Source organism: Corvus brachyrhynchos, unplaced genomic scaffold (genome assembly GCF_000691975.1).
Source record: "Corvus brachyrhynchos isolate BGI_N302 unplaced genomic scaffold, ASM69197v1 scaffold103, whole genome shotgun sequence".
NCBI lineage: Eukaryota > Metazoa > Chordata > Aves > Passeriformes > Corvidae > Corvus > Corvus brachyrhynchos.
The window spans coordinates 2,461,063-2,484,567 of NW_008237436.1; the positions used below are offsets into that span (position 1 = coordinate 2,461,063).

A 23,505-nucleotide genomic window follows, 5' to 3' on the forward strand; every position below is an offset into this window, starting at 1 on the left:
AAGGCTGCTACCTGCCATTAGTGTGATGAATTAATCCTGAAGTGGCCACTGATGAATTCAGCAAGGTAGACAGTAATCTTTGCACAGGGAATATTTTAGAAGATGCCCCAGATAGTAACTTGGATCTTTATGTTCTCCTAAGCCTTCAAGTTGGTTGAGTCATTGTGCCATTTAAGTGTGGGTGGCTTTTCCCCACATGAATATGTTTCCATTGACTTCTGGGTCTCTTTAAAAGAATTAATACATTACTTGATCAAGTTTGTGTTTGCAGAAACAAGTTCTAATGTACTCTGGAGGATCTTTGGCTATGTCTTACGAATCTCTGTAAGTGCTCTCTTCCGGTGTTGTGTCTCCATTTTGTCACCCTTCCACACTGATTCACAGGTTTAGGAAGTGTTAAGACAATTAGGGATGATGAGTAAATGTATTTGCAAAGGTTAACTAGAGGTTTTTATTGACACAGTAGACTATTACGTCTGTCAGCAGTGAGACACCTTGAAAATTATTCAAAACACTTAAAGGTGTGCTCTTTCTCTGAACTGCCTTTTCTGAAATCTGTCTCTTTCCATTCAAGGGTCTTCTGTTCATGAATTTAACTTTCGTGAATACATTCCCTCTGTGTTTAATCGCAGGTAAAGAGAAATATTGTTTATTATATCTTTGTTTAAAAGAAGTATGCCCAAATCATGAATTGCCAAGTAAAAAGACCTATAAAGCATTTTTCTGGATCCTAACACTGGCCTTATACAGATCCATCACTGGTGGTGCTAAAATCTCTGGCTCCTAGTGGGAGCTTATTCTGGGTCGTTGTAGGTTATTTCTGTACCAGGTTACTGCTCTGAAGTAGGCATTTTGTATGCTTTCAGCTTCATTTTTCTTGTAAGAAGGGAAAGCATGATGGCAGCCTTTTGGTTTCAGCAAAGAAGGGTGATACTAAAGGCTAATCATCTTGAACAAAAGGCAGAGGAACAACCTCTAGAAAAAATGCAAAGGGGAGGAAGGAAGTATCTTTGGCAATTGTAGAGTTACGTTTGTTTTAAATGATTGGGAAAACTCAAATAAGAGTGTATGTTTGAGATATTTTTGGCTAAGTGAATCTGTTGCTTGTTATAAATTTGATAGAAAATTGTAATTATGTAGCTAACATAAACCAAATGTTTCTCATATACATTGTTGCTTAACTTGCATTGAGAAGAGTAAGGATGCGGGGAGCCCTTGAACAGTTTTGCATGTGGCAGCACTCTGCAAGCGTGGTTGTGAAAGTGATTTTTCTGTGCTCATATTCCCCTTTTTCAGGTTTTCCTTTAACCAATAAAAAGACTTAAATTTGGATTTCAACATCAAGTTATTAATGCACTATCTTTTAAGAAAGAAAAGCCTCTCTTTTTTTTTTTTTTTTAAGCACTACCTGCACTTGCTGAAAGGAATTAACAACACTTCCAAACTAATGAAACCAGTTGGAGTAATTGGAGCCTTGCCATTAATATGAGAGTGCTTATCCCCTGTCACGTGCCTAATGTTTGTGAATATCATTCAAGGACTCCTTGAATAGTCCCAAGACTAAGACTGGCTCATAATTACTTCCATCCCCATCAGAGTGTGTCACCATCTGTGACTGTGTGGGCTGTGTATTCAGTTCCTTCTTTCTGCTTTTGCCTCACTTGGTAATTATGGTTTTTTTTTAATGTTGCACGAATGACACAGCTTCAACAATTAGCATATCCACAGCTCTATCTTTGTTCTCAAGTGGTTAAGATACCTTTTCCTCTGCTTTGCTTCTGAGCTGGCAACCTACTTTCAATTTCTCAGTTAACAAAAAACCCAAAAACTCTGCAAAACACCACCACCAAAACCATATGCAAGCACAGGAGAGAGATTCAGGCTATGAAATTTCACAGATATACCTAAATTTAGAAAAGATAACCTGTTTGGACAAACCTTAATTTTATTATTTTTCTTTTCTTATAGGCCAGACATTTTCTGGTTCATCATGTTGGCAGCTACAAATAGATCCTGGAATCTTTAGATCTGTTTATATTGATACATGTGGGATGTGTAGAGACAGGTATATGGACAGAACTTCATTTCCTAGGTTGTTCTGCATGCAAACAATGAAGTTGGGTGCTGTGTGGAGATTGGCTGTCATGGGGATCTGGCCCTTTGTGCTGCAGAAAAGCATCAGTAAGTGAAAAGGAAATTCAGAAACACAGCAAGGTGTTATCACAGGTGAAATTGCTTTTGGTGCAAATTTCCCTTCCCAACACGGTGCTGTTTTCTGTTACTATATTTTTCTTTTGAACTTACCTGTGCCTAGCAGCCTTCTGAATTGCAAATGCACTAAATTCTCCTACGTTTTGTAATGTGGCTTCTTTCATGCTGCTTTATCACATCATTCCCTATGAGATGTAGGATCTCACAAGTAAAGGATTTGTAGCTGTAGGCTGTTAAGTTTGAGTTCATAACAGGTAGTAGGATCAGAACACAGGGGATACAATTCAAATGATTACGAAGTTTTGTAAGGAACAGCCTAACAGATGAATAACTTGCTGGGCTTCTGCACCTCCAGTTCAACAAGTTATTTGGGGCTGCACTGCCTGAGCATAGATTGCTTCATCGTTTTGATTTCATTTGGGGTTTGAGTCAATTCTTCAAATGTGTGTTAAATAGCATAACATTTCCAAACGCATCTGGCAGATATTTTTGGTATGGCTTTTGCATGTGAGCAGTGCTGCACTGCCAGCAGAGATGTGCATCTGCATCAGGGTGTCAGTTTAATATATCTAATTATATCAAAAATAATCAAGACAAATTCCTTTGGTACTTACTACATCTCCACATGTTTCCTCTAAGATATGCTACAGATTAAAGTAAGTCAACCGAAGGGTGCACAGATGAAATTAAGCATGAATGCAATGCTTTTGGCTTGTGCAATTTATAAATACACAGCAGTCAGCTTAGTGATGAATGTGAAGGGTTACATGGCAGCAAAAAAATTTAATTTTCATTTTCTTAGTCAACAAGTAGTTTTGAAAATATGGTACCAGTATATTGTAATAATTTTAATCTTAAAATTAATGGCTCTGGATATTGATTCTTTGTAAAAGTATCTCCTTTCAAAGTTTATAGCTTAAATATTAAAAAAAAGTTTTTTCTAGCAAAATAGAAAGGATTCTGAAGGAATTATTTTCTATGCCATCATACTAGAGCTTTCAGATGTGCTTGAGGAACCTCCTCTTCGACTCTCATTGTAACACTAATTTATTGTATGTTTTGCTGGCAGGGATTTATCTGAAACTTACACTGATTACATCTTTTTGTGTAGGTACATCTTAGCAGGTTCCTTTTTAAGTCTCAAATCTTTCAGTAGTCAGTTGTGACTCTGTGTATCAGCTTTTTCCAAGTGTTGGTCTGAGGTTTTTGCTTGCTTTCTTTGTTGTCAGCTCTAATCCTGATGGTTCACATCATATTAATGGATTTATATAAACTCTTGCTTATTTTTTGCTTGCTAGATTTAGTAATGTCTCAGGATTTGCTGTACAGAACACAGCCTGTTGACTCACAAGCAACAGGCTGTGTTCCAGTAAGAAACTCTTACATGAGAAAGCAATCTCCATGTTCAGCATGCCTGAGAAATCTCAGCAGTTGTAGTGTCTGCCTGTGAAGTGGAGACAGTGTTCTGACCAAGGTGTCTCTTCACAGAGCTGGGCTTAAAATTCCAGGTTTTTGTGATTATTGCCTGTGTCTGCTCTCTCTTCATCCTTAAGCTTTTGAACTCTTTCACATTGTAAATTTCTGTAGGTTGGATTGTCTCGCTGCATTTCCTACCTTTGCTGCTCTGTCCTAAAGAGCCACAGCCCAGGGAGAATGGCAGTTTCAAGAATCACTCCACCAGAATGCAGATTACACATGTAGACCATGGTTACATTGCTTAGTGTTTTTTTCTGAACAATACAGTCCTTGTCAATGGCAATACCTTGAATTTGTAATAGTTACTGGCAAGAAAAATTCCCTGATTAATTTCCCAAGAAATGCTCTTGGGGAAATAAATAATTTGAACAGTGGCTTTGCTACATAGACACTTATATATTAATATTAATGTTTATTTAACATGCTCTCTATCCATCTTGTTAACATCTGTTGTAATAATGGAAATTATTGCCAAATAGTTTCAAGAGTGATGGAAATGAGATAGCGTGCATCTGAATGTGTGTTTGGATTGGATTTTAAATTTATTGTCTGTATTCTGCACTTAGAAGAAAAGCAATCTCTCAATTTTCACTTTTCTTGATCATAAAGAACTTTAATGGTTGAAATAATTTGATCTGGTTATTGAAAGGATTACTATTATTGTTCAGCCCAGCCGACCCTCTGGAATTTGTGGAAGGTGTTTAGCAGTTTGAGCTTTTGCATTTGTGCTATTTTATTGCCCTTATCGTTACACGAAATGCTACATTATCAGCATACTTGTGTTGTTTTTGTACTGGTTCCAGCTGCAGTGTGGGGCCACTTGTTGAAACCTTGACATCTGTTTTCCCTTTTCCTCCTTTTTTTTCAGACTTCAACCGTGTTGCTCTTTTTCAGTGTAGCACGCTGAGCCTTAAGTTAGCATATGCAGCCAAAAGCTATCACACAGCTACGTTTCAGTTTATGATGGAGTGCTGTCCTGCATGCCTTTTATTAATGATTATGCCTGAAAGAAATGGAGTTTATGGCATTATCACCAGAGTCCACCATAAGCCAGTAAGCTAACACGAGAACATTGTGTCATGGATTTTAAGGTGATGCACTGGGATTTTGGAATTAAAATGCTTCCAAAGAAGGGAAAATAGGTCTCCCACCTCTAAATGCATTTGGGTAGCTATATATTTTTTGCACAGTCCATCTGCTGCTTGAAATCGGTGGTTGAAATCTGGTTCTAGTGCAGGCACAAGGTGTGATGGGTTCAGTTCAGATATTAACTCTTACAAATTTCATGCTTCAACCTGCTTCTGTAGTGCACACTGTCTTTCTCACAAGAGCAAGAAAGCCGGAAATATTCCCACACTTGACAAAGGTGTACTAAGGCAGGTTGCTCTGAGTTGAAAGACAAAAGAAAATCTTGTATTTAGAGGTCTTTCAAGAAACTGCTCCTGGAATGCCACCTAATGTCGTGGTAGTCTCTAAATTGGATGCTTTTGTAATGGTGTGTAGACTATAACTTTGAGCTTTTCATGTATCAGTCAGTGATGTATATAATATAATTTCTGTTATAGAGGAATTGCAGTATCTAAAGCAAAATTTCCAATTGAAGATTTCCATCTGGATTTGGATTCAGACAGCTAGTAAATTTTATTTGGACCAATTCCCAGATAAGCTGTGTTTTCTGCAGTCTCCAAGGGAAGGCTGTGTGATCTCCCAGTGTCTCAAAAAATGATTGCAGCTTGCTCCCACAATTCCCAGCTGGGAAGGTAGAGAGCAGCATCTGGCCAGCCAAGCAGAGCAGGACACAGCTCACAACCTCCTGCTGAGCAGAACTTCACAAAAATAAGCAGACGTCTAAAAAAAAAATACATAGTGGATGGAGGTAAAAATTAATCAAATGCTTCTGTTCTAGCAGTTAATTCAAGGATTCATACTTGCCTTATAGCATGAGTTTGATAGATCTCTTACTTGAACATGGAAATAAGAGTGTTGTACGCTTTCGGGTAAAATGGTGAGAGTGTCTTTTGTTGGAAAATTGTATTGATTTCAGGGAGAAATTGCAATCAGAAGGCTTTACTGGTGTGCAGGAATCTTGAAAAAGCTGATTTTGAGAAACATGGATTATGTGCACCATATTTTTGATATTTATGAACGAATTACAGTAAAACTACTTCAGAAGTAGCAGACCCCTTAGTTTCCATTTCAGGTAATGGACCAATATAATGCATTTACTAAACACAGTGAACATGACTGAGCACAATGATTCATTTCACCTAGCTGTAGAAGCTTACTCTGAAAAATTCTTTTGTCTGTACTTTAGCAAGATATTTCCTTTTTATCTCCAAACCTGTAATTATAATTTTCAGAAATTGACACATGACTGCATTTTTCTTTTGAATGAATTTATTTCACCTAGCTGGTCTCTGCCTCCTCATTTAGCTGCTCTAAGCAACTAGAAGGATCATCAGTGAAAATTTATCATGAAATGTGAACAATAGAAATTCGTAATTGGTTGTTCTTGCATACTTGAGAAACTTTAAACGCAGGCATGAGAAAGTAGTCCAGTGCTCTGCTGTTCACAGAAAACAGGACAAAGCTATGGATTTTAATTTTTTAATGTATCCAGGATGGTGTTCTAGAAAATAATGTTATTCCAACGGAGGTAAAAAATACTATTTTCACTTTTAACATGATTGATGATTGAAGAGCAGTTTGGGTTTTTCTACTACAGGGCCTTCAAGTTGTGGGTTTTTCTTTTATAAGAAGTTCTGCCATACAAAGGCCTCCTTCAGCCCATGATCTTGCAACTGTCACTTCTTTTTGAAGGACACACTGACCAGAGCTCAAGACAGTTTAAGAAACTGCTCTGAAACCAGCAGCTTTTGTGCAAGTCCAGTTGCAGGAGTACAATTATTTGAATGACAAAGAAGTAAAAGTAAACACTATCTTGACTCAGAGGATATTAGCATACTAGGATTCCTTGCTCCTTAAATCATAGACAACATATTCTGTGCTTAGTTTTTCGGTTTCTGAGTATTTAACAGTAGAATTCAGCCATAATAAAAATAAAAAACACCGCACAGGAGCATTGTATCTTTTTCATCAAAATCTAGCTTTTCTAGCTTTGTAAATTGTTTCCCTTGTACACACACATTCTGAAATTCAGTCTCCAAAACTATTTTAGTACCTCTAACAGGGCCTTATTCAAGCACCTGAGGTCAAAGAGGTTTTATTTTGCTTAGTGGTCAGAAATTAGAGTAATATTAATTTCCTGTTTCTTAGGGTTATGTGAGTACAGTGTTTGCAAATAGTTGCCACCTGTTTGGACATAAAAACCAGGAGGGCTGCTGGAGTCCGCACTTGGCGTGTCTGACCACTAAATGGTAGTGTTGTATTGCAACTGGTAAAGGAAAATAGAAGAATACAGCAAAGGAAAAAAAAAAAATCCAGATGTAGTTGAATTCTGCTACCAAGTCTTAACTATTTTTCCATTGGCCCATTGATTACATCTTCTGCTGTTAAATCAACCATCCTATCAATGTTTGATTGTCCTGAAAAAAACATCATTAGTTTAACAAGAATTTATTTTAAATGTGTGAGGAGATTTTTTCTTCTCTGTTCTGGTGTTTGAATTGTCCATCACGAGCATGCTGGTCTATTGTGCAATTGCTGTGGGATTTTATGGTCACTAGCAGGATTCAGTTTCCTCCAGTGCAAAAGCCACATTCTCATGGCTCTTGTCCTGTCTGCCTGAAGCAGTTTTTGACAGGAGGAGTCTCAAGTGCCCATGTTAGGGGTTCCTATAGAGAAACCTTTGACAAATCTGAATGCTAGTGCTTCTCAGTATTGCAGTCACACATAAGCCCATGAGGTGTCGGTTGCTTTCCTCAATTTCTGTAACAAAGAAGCCTGTTTACTCTATTATTTTTAGTCTAACATAGAAATTATTTAAGTTTCACATAATGTTTTGAGCCAAGGTGTAGTAGTTATTGTGCACTAGAACTGCAAACTTTCTACTATCTTTATCTGAATTTTAGGAGGTTAAGTGGAAAGCTTTTAAAAAGGGCTTGTCACAAAGTGAACATGTGCATCAACAGGAATGTGATGGGACATTTGAAAAACCTTATTTAAGTTGACTGGTTTTTTAGGTGTGCCACTTTTGGTGCAACACAGAAAAACAAAACAGCGGATATTACGATTAGCGTATAAAGCATAGTGTGAAAGGTTTTCTTGTCCTTATGAAAAGACTTTACTGACCAAGAGAGAAATGTTTTAACTGAGGAAAGTAGATGATTTTTGGGTGATTTCTTTTGCCTAGTCTTAGCTGGACAAAGACCATACAGGCTGAGCTGTCTGTATCACAGAATGATGATGAATACACACCTTAGAAATAGAAGTAGGCTGATACTATATTTTCAACAAACAAAAAGGGAGAGAAACCTCTGTATTGGTGGCAGAGGGAGCAAAATAAAGAGCAGTGAGTCCTGAGCCAGCACTGACCAACATTCAGCTGTGGGGAGAAAACGTGCAGGGCAGGTGAAGCAGGACTCCCCAGGGTATGGGGATGCTGGCTTGTTTTCCATCTGCTCCTGTGAGGCAGCAGGAGAACAAGCTATTTCTGCTGCTTTTGAGGATGAAAATTCATATGTATTTAAATATGATGGTGCCTTGTGTTCATCTGATTTGGGGGTCAGAGATACGGTCAGAGGCATTACTCTGCAATGCGGCCACACAAGCCAATTGGCAGAGACTGGCTCCAGCCAGCTCAAACCCCTGTGGTAACATCTCTTCATTTACGAAAACCCCCACAGTACCATCTCCTCTTCATTTACAGAGGGCACTCTTGTAATGAGAATCTCATGATAAAATGCTCTTCTTCACTGAAAATCTCTCACAGCTTGATGATGCAGTTGTCACCATGGAGATTTCACTCCAACAGCAAAGAATGAATTTGGTGCTGTTTGACTTCGGGAATGTGTAGCAGATACTTCCCAGTGGCTTCAGCTAAGCCACCACCTGAGGAGAGAACTTGGATCAGAAGCTGAGAGAGGAAGTACATATACACTGATGATAAATTATATTTTTTGTAGGTGACCGGATCTCAAGAAATGGCATGTGTGTAATGACAGATAAATGTGAAAGGGCATGAATAAAAGCCTCAGAGCCTGAGCCAAAAGGAAGGCATATAGACTGGCCTTAACCTTGAAGGAAATATTCAAATGTGATGGTCTGTGAATTCCAGCTGAGGTATAATTCCTTTCCCTCAGAAGGAAGGGAGGGGCTGAGGTTCCTTGAGAAAAGGGAAGAAAAAGAAAGGCTTGCTATCAAATGCATATTTAGAAAGAACAAGTTGTTTTTTTTTTTTTTTTCCCTTCCCCAAAGGCCTTACTGATATGTTTGGATTTCTCATTTCACAGAAATTACCTAAAAAGCAGTATGGAATGTTTAATTTCTGATTTTCATGAAGCCATGAAATCCTTCTGTATGAGTAACAATTGATTGTTTTACTGCTCTGTTTTTTGAGGGCAGCTCTACACAGTAAGCAGTATGGTACAAAATTGAACAAAGTTTTGGGAAAACTAATATGGGAAGCAGGCCTATACTAGCAGCCTTATACTACTGCATAATGTAGTAATGTAGAGAGTCTCTTCTGTTACTGCATTGCTGCTAGGACTAGGAATGATTCTCCTCCCTCTCTACTCCACTCTCATGAGACCTGCAGGGGAGTGCCACAAAAATGATCAGAGGGCTGGAGCACTTATCATATGAAGAAAGACCAAGAGAGCCGGGGTTGTTCAGCCTGGAGAAGGGAAGGCCCTGGAGCAACCTTATCGCAGCCTTTGAGAACATAAAGGGGGACTGCAAGAAGTCTGGGGACAAACTTTGTAGCAGGGCCTGTTACAATAGGACAAGGGGTTTTAAATGTTTTTAAATATTTTTTTAACTAGAAGAGGGTCGGTTTAGATTAGATATTGGGAAGAAATTCTTTACTGTGAGAGTGGTGAGGCACTGGAACTGGTTGCCCAGAGAAGCTGTGGATGCTCCCTGCCTGGAAATGTTCAAGAACAGTGGCAGGGCTCTGAGCAACCTGATCTGGTGGAAGATGTCCCAACTCAGGCAGTTGGACTAGAGGAACTTTAAGGTCCTTTGCAACCCAAACCATTTTGTGATTCTATGATTTATAAGCTCCCAGGAATATTCATAGCTGTCATGAGACTTTTTACTGACTGCCAGGGTAGATGGCAGTGAGATAAATTCAGTATCTGAGATATTTCTTCATGAAGCAATAGATAAAGAAAGGGGAAAGGGATAAAAATAAGTAAAATAAGTACTGCAAAGGTAGTGGTTAGTGGAAAATATGGTTTGGCTAAGGAGAAAACTGAAAGGAAAATATCAGTAAAGATCAATTTGAATCTTAAAACAAGGAGGGGCTTCTTTTTTTTCATTTGAAAAATCAGCCAGAAGGAAAGTAAAGAAAGAAAAATAGTAGAACAGAGGTATGGTGAACTCCTTTGACATGAATAACTGAAGAGACCTGCCTAGGAATTAAACATTGAGGCTGAGCGAGCAAAAAGTAGCAGGAAAATGAAAACAAGCTCTGTAATAAAGCTCATAAAACTTGACACAAAATTAATGACTAAGAGCCCTAAAATCATGAGTCATTTAAATACTGAGGTTTTTCCAAGGATGAAACATCTTTTAGTGTCTTTTTCACTATCAGGGAAATGGTAATCAAACTCAACATGAGATTGTTTAAGGTTCAAGAAGGCTACTTTAAAACAGATTTAAAACTTCCCATCTGGCTGACCATGGGGTGAAGTCTGGAAGGCAATTGCCACTGACTCTCTGCCTGCCCCATTCTTTGGACTGTTCCTTCCCCACCAGCCTCAATTACCTCTCTGTCACCCTCTGTGTGTGCTCCTGGCTGGCAGCCCGTGTCTCCTCCTTCCTTAATGCCTCGTATTTTCCTTTTGCCATGCTCCACTTCTCTTTTGCTTTTCATAAAACCTATACCCACTTATCATGTGAGTTCTCCTTAGAGCCTTCTGCATCTTTTTTGGTTTAACCACCTCATTTCTTTGTCCTCACTTTTCTTTCCAGTTCTCCAACAGCCGTGGTGCCTGAGGATATGCCAGCTTGAGGTTTTCTCATTGCTCATCCAAAATAGCTTTCAGCTTTGAGACTAATTAAGTTGTTATTAAAAGAAGACAAACACACACAATACCCTCTCCTTCTTTTCTGTCCAAGAACCCAGCACTATGAATATTGTAACAAAGAAGTGACATAGTAATCATGGTGGTTTTTGTGTAATGTGCAGGTGCTATGAACTGTTCCTGAATGCAGTGGAAAATTTCATTTTCTCATTTTTTTTTTTTTTTAAGAAATCAGTGTTTCAGTATTAACTCGATGTGTGGTCAACTTTAAAAGAATAGAAAAGTTTGACTGATGCAAAGAATTTTTTTCTGGTTTTTTTTGTGGATGTGTTGTAAAACGTGAATTTAAAAGGTCCCTGATCCCACTATAGCCAGAATACAGCAGTTTTAAAAGAGGATTGCATCTGTAGCTTTCGTTTCATGCTTTTAGCAAAAAGATTGATTCAGTCACTCTCTCCATCCTTCCCTCCTTGCTTCCCTCCTTCTTTCTCTTCCTTTCTTCCCCTTACCTTTCCCTCTCTTTCCCCTCTGTTCTCCTTTCCCTCTCTCCCTTCCTCTGCACCTCTCCAAACCACTTCTGGCTGCTCTTTCTTTCTTGGGGCGAGAGAATATAACCAGGTGTTGGCTGTACAAGCTGCTATTCTTGGGCCATCTGTGCTCCAAAATGTGAGGCACAAATTCTTATATGGTTTGTATCTCTAACAAGAAGGGTCTCCATAACAAGGGTACCAGCTCCAAAGAGGTGAGCTTAACTGTTTCAGGCCAATCAAAGAAAAAGTCTCTGTAGCAGTTAGGAGATTTCTCATTGGTTCCAAATGCTCGCCTGTTTAAAGAAGGAAAAGTGAAGATAATTTTTCAAAATTCCTATAGTGTATATGGTGCAAAGCCAGGCCTGAGGGTGTGTTGGAAGACAAGTTTGCTGCTCTTGCTCCCTGTTCTCCTTCTGGGACAGCTCTGATCTGCTTTGTGTTTCCCCAGCAGCTGTGGGTGCCTGGCCCATCCAGGTCCTCCCCAGGTCCCTTCTGGGGACACAGCTGATGTGGTGCTTTGAATAGAGGGTCAAAGCACAGTAGCAACTGCTGAAGTATGAAATAATTTGGGGTCTTCCTAGGTAGACACCTTTGTTTCTCACTGAAAGGGCATAGGGGTGTCTTGAGTTGTTTACTAAGGCAATGACTTGTGTGGAATCCAGGCTTCACCATGTACAATTTACTCAGGGGACTTCAGGCATGACGAATTCTTCAGCCTCCTCTGTTTTTCATGGTTATGGCCAGGTCAGCCAGTCTTATTTATGTGCCTTGCCTATAGCCAAAGCCTGTACTAGTGATCTGTTGTCTTTCTCACCACCAATACAAGCACTTCCTGGCCTCTGCTAATGCTAGTTATTTATTCATTCCCCTACAAAGTATAAGACACCATTAATGTTAAATAACATCTCCTTACCAGAAAGGTATTTATTAAAAAGAATCACAGAGTATTTAGTACCATGTGTGTCTCAGACAATATTTTTTCATTTTCTTTTTATATAAGGTGTGTGTTTGACTGCTCCTGCATTGGCTTTTTTTTCCCCCTGTGAGAAATGTCCTGGTATAAAAGATGAAGCCTTATTTGTGAAAGAGAAGATGGATTCTGTGCCTTGAAATCAAACGGAAAAGTCCAAGGGAGGCTTTTGTAATTCACTGTTTAAAAAAAGGACTAATTTTAAAGCTGATCATGTGCATCAGAGCACCCTGACCTCTCAAACACTTGTATGGTCCAGCTTAGGTGATAAAAGTTCTTGATCTCCTAAACTGTAACTTTTTAGAAGCCGTGTTCCCCAGAAGTGAAAATGGGTAATAAAAAGCAGGTCCTGTTGCTTAGCTGATGACTGAGTGTGAATAGAAAGTGTTTGCAGATTTCTCTCCAAAAAAGCCTGGAAGGGGGTGCTGTGTATTTGTCAGATGCCTTTTAATTTAACTGCTGAAGAAAGTGAACTTGCAGAGAGAGCCAGGGATGCTGAGACAGAAAGGATGGAAAATGCAGACAGTGAAGGACATCTCAGGGCTTCCAATAATAATATAAAAAGGTACTGGAAACCTTAAGATAGGTTATGCTGGAAAAAGATGGATTTGGAAGCAAATTGTGATCTTGCTATAACCTTTCTAAAAATCTAGAATTATAATTCAAAAATTATTAAAATTTCAGGAGGCAAGAAAAGCTGTAATTTTACATATGGAGTATGAAACTGAGGGCAAGGAGAAAGAGGCAAGCATAAGAACACTTTAAATTATAAGTGTAAAGTTTAATAAAATCCAGTGATATCTAAGCACAAATTATTTTTTGTGTGTTAATCCTATTTTCTTTCTTATTTGCATATAAATTGCACTGATTGAACCTGAGATGCTTTAAAAAATTGGCGTAGTTGATCCTGGTTAGGTGTTGCTACCTGCATTTCAATGTCCTGTTTAGGCTTGAAAAAAGCCCTCTTAACTGGGCAGAGCCAAGCACTTCTGAGTTTTATTAAATCCATAAATTTTTTTATCAAACATGTATTTAATTTGTATTTATGTTTGTTGTCAAAATAGCTCAACTTTATGCCTAGAGTTGCTTATTACTGTTTTGGTTCTAATACTCTGCTTGGTATAAAGAAAAATGTAAAAGTTATCACTCCCCAGAAGTGTGTCAAACTCGGGAAGCAAAAAGGAAACCACAGGATTTTTAATGTTATTCTGCAAATTAGTAGTTTTGTACATGCAGTGGGAGAGGTGGCAATTTCAGAGGAACTTGACTGAAGGGAAGAGATATTTGAAGTTTGGTGGGAGTATGGGGTGGGAAGATAGGCAGGATATGTCTCGTGGACAAAAAAGAAAGATGGGAAATAAATGAGTTTATTTAAACGTTGCTGAGGCTGATACAATAATAGAATATAAACTGAGTGGGAACATGGTAAAAAGCTCTATCAAATATTTGCATTTTTGATGTTGGTGTTCAGGTAGTGTGTAGTGTTAAGATGACGATGGTCATAGAAATAGGGTTGTGGTGGACCTGAATATAAAAGTACATGCATTGCTTAAGGATAATTTAGGAAGAACCTTTGTCCTTTTTTTTGGCATTTATTTCATCTAGCTGTTGTTCTCTCAATTTCCTGTTTTTTTCATTTGCTAATGTCATACCTTTAAAATTGTTTTAATTATGAATAGTAGTCTACAAGCAAGTCACGACATGTACTGCTATTTTTCTTCCTTGAGACATTTCTACTATAGAGGCTCATAACAGCTGTGGATGTCAAAGCCTTCAGACATGTTTCTGGGAAGCATTATATGAATTTTATAACCCCTAGACACCAGTTACTTCAGATTGATGGGGGTACTTTTTATGCCAAAATCTGGCAAAATGTCATTAGGTAATTCTTTCGCTTGTGTTTTTGTAGACTGAGGGGGATTGTTTGGATGAGCTGGACTTTCTCAACTGTTTTGTCAATTTTTGGAGGTTGTTTATGTGTTGCTTTACTGGCTGTAGACTTGAAACCCTATTTGTGAAATCAACCTGTTCAAATATCAGTGCACTATTTAATTACAAAACTTAATATAAAAATATATAAGCAAGCCTACCCTTTTAGAATCTTCTTGTAAATGTGAAGTGAGAACAGATTTTATTTTGTTCTTTTTTTTCTTTTTTTAAAGATAGGTAGATATCTATTTTGTTTTTTAAATTTGTAAAAGCTGGATCAGTAAGTCCAAAGCCAGTTTTTGGTAAAAGTCATAGATTCTTTGTTTAATATGATTCCATATGATTGGAAAGATTAAATTGTTAAGCAGTGCCTTGTAGAATAACTAAAATCTGTTGTAAGGAAATCCTAGAATAGAATTATTTGGGTTGGAAGGGACTTAAAACTCACCTAGTTGCAACACCCCTGCCATGAGCAGGGACATCTTCAAATAAATCACTTTGCCCAGAGTTGCATCCAACTTGACTTTGAATGTTTCCAAGGATGGAGCATCTACCACCTCTCTGGGCAACCCATTCCAGTGTTTCACTATCTTATTGTAAAAAATTTCTTCCTTGTATCTGCCCTCTTTTAGTTTAAAACCATTACCCCTTGTCCTATTGCAACAAGCCCTACTAAAAGTCTGTCCCCATCCTTCTTCCAAGCCCCCTTTAGGTACTGAAAGGCTGCAATAAAATCTCTGAAATCTCCTGTAGGGACATAAAAGCACACCAATATAATCCTGACTGTTCATATATGGGAGTAGAAAGAGATTATCCTTTTACTCAGTGCTAGAAGAATTATCCCCAGCTCATCTGACTTGGCTATTTAGCTTGGTGCCTTCAAAGAGGACTTCATAGAGGGAGAGTGTGTGAAGGAGGCTTAGTTCACCCACATGAGTTTGATTCCCTGTCACAGAGATTTTGCTGAAAGAACTGCATTTGGTTCTGCATACAAAGCTGTAACCTTGTTTCATTGCAGCCAAATGATAGAGATGGGAACTGAAAAGCAAGTTAATTACCCACTAACTCCTGAATGGTACCTTGTGTACAAACAGAAGGCGTTTACCTCATACTGTAGATGCATCGTGTAATAAATCTGACACTTCCAGCTTTGTGTCTTATCTTTCCTGCACTGTCCGTAAAACTTTTTCTCACTTGTGACAGATGGTCAGAGCACAGCTTTGGAATTTATGAATTTCATTAATTTAATGAAATTATGAAACTTATGTAGACTACTATTTTTGAAATTTATGGAGATGAAGCCCTGTTGATTCCATTAAAAGTGAAGAATTTTCATGCAGATGGAGACAAAGAGGGATTTATTGTTACAATTCTGATGATGAGGTATTTCATACAATGTCTTTCTTTCCTTCTTGCTTGCAGGTGATGTGCCTTCAGGATTTTTTTGGCGATGATGACATTTTTATTGCATGTGGACCAGAAAAGTTCCGTTACCAGGATGATTTCTTGCTGGATGAAAGTGGTAAGATGTATTTTTCAAATGTTTACAATGAGAGTAATAGGCAGATTTCCATATCATGCTAATTAAACCAAAGCAATATCACCTGAATTGGTTTCAGAAACAGAAGAAATATTTTAATTCTAAATACTGAAAAATAAGAGAATTGAAAGCAACAATAAAGCTGTCTACCTATTGCAGCCTAAAACTTGATTTCAGCCTGAATTTCACATATCATAGGAAATGTGTTTGGTGGAATTCCTTTCTCGTGAGGTCTTTCATGTTTTGGCTTTGAATTTATTCTGTTTCTTTATTACAATTTCTCAGGCTCCCAATGCTTACCATTGAGATTTGGATAATGATTCACAGGTAATATGATATAGAAAGATAGATGCAATTCTATATGGAAGATAAATATAATCAGCAAATGCAGACCAAGTCATCCGAGAAAATTTACGGAGTTTTCTGTTTTTCAGAGGCTGACTAATACAATAATGAAATCAATGTATGTAATCCTCTGAGGAAAATGCATGTTTTGTTTTCAGATACTTTTATTGTTACAAAGAATATTCCTGACTTAGGAATCGCAATTGTAAGGAAAAAGAAGAAAAAACTAACTATAGGCTTTGTGCATTTAAGCAAACAGACAAAGAAACAAAGCTGCCAACAACACTGAATTTATTTTTGTTTAGAACAAGACACAGCAAAATTTTTTTTGCTACACTCATATTTTTTCAAACTATCAAAGGTCTCAAAGAACACTTGACTGAAAAATCAGTCAGAGAAGATTTTGTTACAGCAGTAACCACTTCACAGTCATTATGTACATACCTGTTTAGCTTCACCACTTCATCATGGTTTTTGTTGCAATTATACTCTTAACAATTCAGGATGGTGCAATTGTGTTTCGCTGGCTAACCTGTGAAACTGGAGAGCTTCTTGGTTTACCCAGCTCCAGACAAATGGTCCATTAAGTTGTATAGGAGCAGAAGGCAGCAACTTGTGCAGACCTGACTCTATGAGTTGAAGGGTGACTCTGAAAAAGGAGGTGTCTTCTGGGCACAGGAATGACCTTTTGTGTGAGGCACAGACAGAAGCAAGAACACATTCTACATTCCTCTAGAGGACCTTATAATATGGAAATAAAAATCAGAATAGAGCACCAGATCTGCTCTTTGCAGTAATGAAATTACTGTAGTTGCCTCTAAGGCAAAATGTACTAATGGTGAAAAAGTAGCTTTAGTCATCTTTAGGATGTGAGGGGGACATTTGAGCAGCAAAGGTTGCTGATTCCAGGTGGCTTTGTGCCCAGAATGGAGGTCCTTGCCTTTAAGGAGAGGAGACCTGGGTAGTTGACTGTGTAGTCTGGATTCACTTGCGTCTCTTATCTGAAAGATGGCACTGGTGGCTGCCAGTCTCCTCACAGTGAATTGTGTGGCAGTTTTTCCAGCAAAGACACAAGAAATGCTGACAGCAGATTTATCTAAAAACACTTTGGAAGTATGTAGCTGGTTTTTGGAGGTCTAGTGTCAAAGTACAGACATAGCCTGACTCAGCTTAGTCTTTGTTTTTCTGGCATATCCGCAGCCCTTTGAGTAAGCAGTGACTTTCTCTGAAACTTTGGTGCTTAAAACCATTTTATAACTGATCTTAAAAAAAGAGAAATCCTTAAAATCTGTGGTGAAAACACAACTTTAGCTATTTGTTGTAGTGTTTGCTTTTCTATCAGGCAAAGATTCAGTGAACATTGAGTGTTTTTACTGAAGGAGTGAAGAGAGGGGAGAAAATCAGATTTCACACTATGTCTCTAATTCATTTGAGAAGTGTACATCAACTTTGCTCTCTCTTTTTCAGGAGGTTTGGTATCTGAGAATTTGTTTAGGTTGCTTGCCAATAATAGCTGATGTTCCAACTGATATGCATCTAATCAGCCTTCTCTGAGCAGGAGCAAGAGTTGGAGAGAAAACTAAAAAAAAAAGAGCTTTTAACTTGTTTTGTTCGGCAAATGAATTTGTGTGATCACAGTGTGTGTCTTTGCATCCCTCATAGTTAATCTAAGAACACTACAATTATTAGGAAGTGCTGTCAACTGTGCAAGGCTTGTAAAGTCTGTCTCTTCTTCCCTGAAAAGCATCTTGAAGCAACATTCTGCTGGTTTGTCACTACATCCCTCCAGTATTCTCCAGTTTCAGCCAGATGATGAGAATAACAGTTAAGGTGTTGCAGCAGCAGGAGTAAAGAAAAGCAAAACTTGAAGGTGGGAAAGAAAAGTAGAGAGAATAAATATACAAATAATCAGGGTTCTGGGCTTTTGGGAATTACTTCTCAGGGAGGAAGACTGCCATTGTTTTGTGGTCTGGGTTCAGAACTCCTGATACTAGGTGTGAGAAAGAGGCAAAGTTTAGGGGGTTGGGAAGCCAGTCACCTGTACTGGGATTCATTTTAGCTAACACTAGGTAGCTGCATGTAGGTAGATACCTGGGACTGAGCCATTCCCAGTAGATTTCTTTCCCAGTAAATAAAACTTATTGACATACTAGATGGTAGATGTTTGGTTAAGTCAGTTGAAAGTGGATGTTTCGAAGAGTTCTTGTGAATTATGCTCCAGAATTGTCTGGTTTGAGGCATCTATATGTCTGGTGTAGCTGTTCTTGTCTACATTTTATGTCTTTAAAGTTGCTGAAAAAACTTTTAGGATGAGATTAATTCTACCCTATCAGAAAAGTCTAAGATCTCATCCTTTTGCATTATTTCTAGTCATCTTTGTTTCTCCTGCTCCCATGGCTTGCTCTTGCCCTTGGATAGCACATTCTAAGAGCCATAGGATCAGAAATTTAGAAAAACCAGTCTAGAAGTCAGTGAATCAACCTCCCCATCTAAATGTGGGATTAACATTCCACATTTAATTTCTGGCATACTTGTCTAACAAGCCCCTTTAAAGCCTGTGATGAGTATCTGTATCCTCTGTATCCTCCCAAGACATTCTGTCCCAGTGGTAAACTCTTCTTACTCTTTTTTAGCTATCTTCCCAAGATTCCCTTGCTATAAATGAAATCCATTACTACATTTCTTATCTACTTTGACCATGGGAAACAGATGATTCCTTTCTCTTTGAAAAAATCTGTGGGCTCATCAATTTTCTTTTCTTTAGGCTGAACAATTAGTTCAGCTTTGATTTGACTTCAGGCTCAAATCTGCCCTTGAATGAGGGTGTGTGTTCCTTCTTTATATCATCTCCCTTCTCTGTTTTATGTCTTTCAGGAAGAGGCATTGCATATCCCCTTGGCAATCAGTTAAGAGAAGTCAGTTAATTAGGGATCCATCAAAGAGAAAAAACAAGCAGTCCTCATTATATACTGCAGTTTCTTCCCTGCCTTGATGTACAGATGGTTTTCATGCTAAACACACTGTTTATTGCATGAAATGCAGAAACAATAGGCACTATCCCCATCATAATTCCTAGCAATCATCTCCATGATCAATGGATACAATAGCCACACACATTTATCATGAGAGCTGCAGATGAGACATAAAGATGCATGTGAGTGACCATAAAATTAAGAAGTAAATATTCCTTGTATGTAAAGCATCAGTGATGATGCTATTTTCATGCAAAGCTCTTATGGGATATGTAAGCACAAAAGCATTACATTAATGAAGCACACATTACAGCGGCTTGTAAGAAGAAAAATTCCTCAGCGTAGAGTATGGCAGTGACTGCTTCAGGCATTGTTAGCTTGCAGTTTTGGAAACTCTCCCAGAAATCCCAGGTTTTCTTTAACTGAATGTTCAGTTTTCAAAGAAGATGTCAGAAGATGACTTTCAATAGCCCTTAGCTGTGTGTTGACAAAGATTAAGGTTTAAGGGCCACTCTCACAAAAATATTTGCAATCAGCTATTATTTAGGCACCTAAATAGGATTTTGGAATGTGAGTAACTCATGAGATTTGCCCTAATTCAAAACATCTCCTTTGCTTATACAGGTATTTCTTTCTCAGCACTGTAAAATAAGAGACTTTTTTAAGCTGTCAGTATTTGACTTAATTTTTTAAAAATTAATTTTTTTTTATGTTCTGTTAATGTTTCTGAGTGCTTTGGAAGCTTGAGAGTTGCACAAAGAGTATGGCAGACTTCCTCACGTACTGAGATGCATCATGTACAAAAGCTGCAATCTCAGCTGGCCAAAGCCCGTGTCTCTGCCTCGAAGCAGAGTGTAACCAATATAGAATGTCTGGATGTGAAAACAACTGCAGATTGCTTGTCAAAACCACATATTACTGTTATGGAAACAATGAAGAGAATGACTCTGTGTTAGGGGAAAATTAAGACTGGAATCTTTAAAACCTAATTTCACTTTGGCTTTGCTGGCCTGTTAGTCCTCAGCTCAGCATCTCTGTGCCAGCAGTGTTACTGCTTCATCTTGCCAGCAGCAGACAACTTGCCAGGAAAATCTGAGTCCCGTGGTGTCCACACACACGTGCGTGTCTGCATGGAGGCATGCACACGCATCTGATCCAGGAACTGCGGTTAAGGTCAGGGGTATCATGTTTATCCCTGTTAATAGCTGTCATGTTTCTGCAACCTTCATTAATCTGTCCTTCCTAAAAGAGGCAGGAAGGGGAAATTGGTTATAGTCCTCGTCTACCCTGATTTATAGGACAGAGACTGATATGTTAAGCAGCTTTTGGCTGGACTTGGGAGTGGAGAGCATGCTGGCTGACTTACTCTGCCCTCATCAAAAACTCGTGCTTTGGCAATTGGAAAGTAATGGTGGGTTCTGAGGACTTTGAGATACAACTTTGCTTTCAACAGAGGCATAAATATAAAGTGTTCCACTGCAGTGTGATATTTTCAAATGTCAGCAACTGCTGGGCCTTGGAAACAGATATTCTGTGTACAAGGAAGAAACAAACTAAGGCAGGAGAGGCCAGGATCTGGATGTACCACTTATACTAACAGTTCAGAAAGTGAAGAAGGACAGAAGTTGCTTTTCCAATGGGTTTGCATCCAATGCCCCCTTTATCTTCCTACTCCAGGACCTCCATTTTCATCTCCACCCTCTCTTAGTGCTGTAGGCAATTGCACAGTACCCTCAGCTCCCTCCCATTTGGCACATCAGTACTTGTCTTCATTCCCTTCCTCACAATAAGTACTTTAAAAAGGTCTCATTTTATCCAGTAGTGGGACATTCCACAAGTTTCCCAAAAATTCTCCCCTCACTGAGACCACCTGTGTCCAGCTGTGCTGAAAGTACCTCCCTCCCTAGGCCTGTGCACCCAGCCCAGCTCTGGCTGCCGGGAAGCACTCGGCCATGTGGCGGTGTGGGAGTGACTCACTTGTTTCTCCTGGGTTAAACTCTTCAAAGGAGGATGCTGATCCCCAGTTCAATGCTCAGAACAGGCTGGTAGCGTGATCGTCAGGTGGCTGTTAATAGAATATCATGTGGCGTTCATGAAATAAAATCTGTAGTAACGCTTGAGTCAAATGAGCTGTTCACGTGAAAAATGCATTCACAGAACCTCAGTTTTATTCTATGCAGCATTTTCTCTTTGTTATAGGTATGTTCTTGATTACATAAGCCCACTTCTTTATCTGTTGTCTGCAAGCTATTTGCTTTCAATATTCTCCACTGTGTCTCACAGGTCTACTTATTTGAGACATTGCTTCTCACCTTTCTGCCTAAGCATCTCTAGCAGGGAAAGCTTGGCCACTTAAATCATAAATCTTTGCTTTCCCCCTGCAGCTGGCAGATTTATAGACATGAATAAGGGATGTTAGATCTTTCAAGAAGATGACATATGTGCTTCCCAGTCCAGATTTACACTGAAATGCATGTCCCTTTCCCCAACTCCTCACCATGCATGCATGTAAATTTGCATAGTTTTCACTTTTCATCCATGTTGCAGTGAAGAAGTTGCCTGTATGTATCGCCAGGAAAAATTGTGGTCATTTACAACTTACAAAACAGTCATTGAAACTCGCCAAACTGTAATACTGCAGTCAATGCTAATTCATCCTGCTCATTGAGCCAAATGTTCTTCAATATGTTTTCTGCAGTATTTGCTTTCCCTCATGTCTGTTAAAAATAGCATGAATTAAATGCTATCCAAAAAATTAGAACTGATGGAAATTCCCATTTCATCTGCATAATGAGGTTTGAGTGTGCATATTCCTTCAACCTTTTTCAGCAGTAAAGCTGATTTTGGATATAAAAATGCTAAAAATTTTGCACCCAAAAATATCAAGGATTTCCTCAATAATATTTACATATTAATAAATTGTATTTATGTTGGGAATTTATAAAACTTCAGCTTGTTTTAAAGAAAAGGGAAATTGTTATTAAACATCATCAATATCATTATCTTAATATACAAGGGAATTTAATCATAACTGCTGGTGTTATTAAATAGCAAATAAGAGAGAAGACAGAATATTTATTGGTTTTGTATAGCTCGATATTTTTGCTCTTTCATTTTAATTTTTTCTTGTAACTTCTTGAATATTTAGATTAATCAGATGGTCCAGGAGAACATTTTTCTCACAGAACATTTTGAGCTATTTTCCCAAACTGTGGACGTCTCAGTTGTATATCCAAATGCAGAAAGTGCAATTCCAATGTTTATGACCACTTTTCTAAACAAATTTTCAGTTCTGGGGAATAAACACAGAAATTTGATACACACAACAGGGTAGATCTTGGGACTCAAGCTCTTACTTTGACTGTCTCATATCTTTTTTTTTGCCATGGAAGTTGCTTTATTTTGCCGCCTTTGATGATATTCCAGCTTGTATAATATTCCATCCTAGATCATAGGTCGAGTTTTGAGCTTGTGTGTTCAGTCTAATCCTCAGAAGATGATAGCTTCCAAAATAGCAGCTTAGTTTCAGTTCTTTTTGGGAGAGATTTTTTGTTTCACTTTTCCAGTTCTAGTGATGATGGAAGTAGAAGATAGTAGCTGTCTATTATAATCTCCTCCACCAAGTTTGTTGAGTAGATTGGTGAAGACCACAGAGAAGTTTCACATCAGAAATGTTTAGAAATTGCCTTTCTCTTATGTTTATCTTTGTGCTTTTCTTGTCTTGTAATTAGTCAGGTAAAATGGAGCATGCAGTGTTGGTAATCTTGGTGAGTACATTTGTGCTTTTCACAGTTTGAAGATGCATTCCAATGCTGGAAACTATTGGAATCTGACCAATTTCTGGAACAGTGTTCTGTTACGGGAGATCCTTTGGGTGAGCACTACAGTCCCATTTGTATGTCACAGCTTTGAGAAGAATAGTTCTTGTAGCATCAGTGCTTCATCATTAAGTCTGAGACCTGGAGCAAACCGTGCCAGCTGCTACAGGGTATTAGGATGTGCCCTGGAGACCTGCCTGTTCTTTGGGTGGCATGGTTGTACCAGAGCTTTTGTATGGAGATTAGACTCTACTTTTCGGCAGTAAAATTGGACTGGCTCGCTAAATTGACCACTGTAATTTTCTACTTTTCGTAATAGATATAGGCCCTCTTCCTGGAGTTTTGTCATGTCTTGAGTAAGTATGTGCACACTTTTTTTAGTGCCAGAGCTGTCCAGATACTTTTATACTGGCAAGATATTTTGAAAAGAGCATAATTATTCAAAATCCAGAGCTCTTTAGCTTTTAGAAAGAAAAAAAGTTCTGAAAGCATATGAGGAAAATGTATTCATCCTTAATACTCACTAAAAGCTTTTTTAAAGTCTTATCAAACATAAACTTCAGCAT

At 38.4% G+C, this 23,505-nt stretch overlaps 1 protein-coding gene across 3 annotated transcripts in view; it reads left to right on the plus strand.

The window, feature by feature from the left end:
• The window catches only part of DCLK1 (doublecortin like kinase 1), a 241,133-nt gene that overhangs the window by 99,453 nt on the left and 118,175 nt on the right, over window positions 1-23,505 (plus strand). For all 3 annotated transcript variants that reach the window (XM_008631433.2, XM_008631432.2, XM_008631436.2), the window contains exon 3: window positions 15,687-15,786. In XM_008631433.2, coding sequence (XP_008629655.1) covers window positions 15,687-15,786 — 100 coding nt within the window. The remainder of the gene's footprint in view (window positions 1-15,686; window positions 15,787-23,505) is intronic.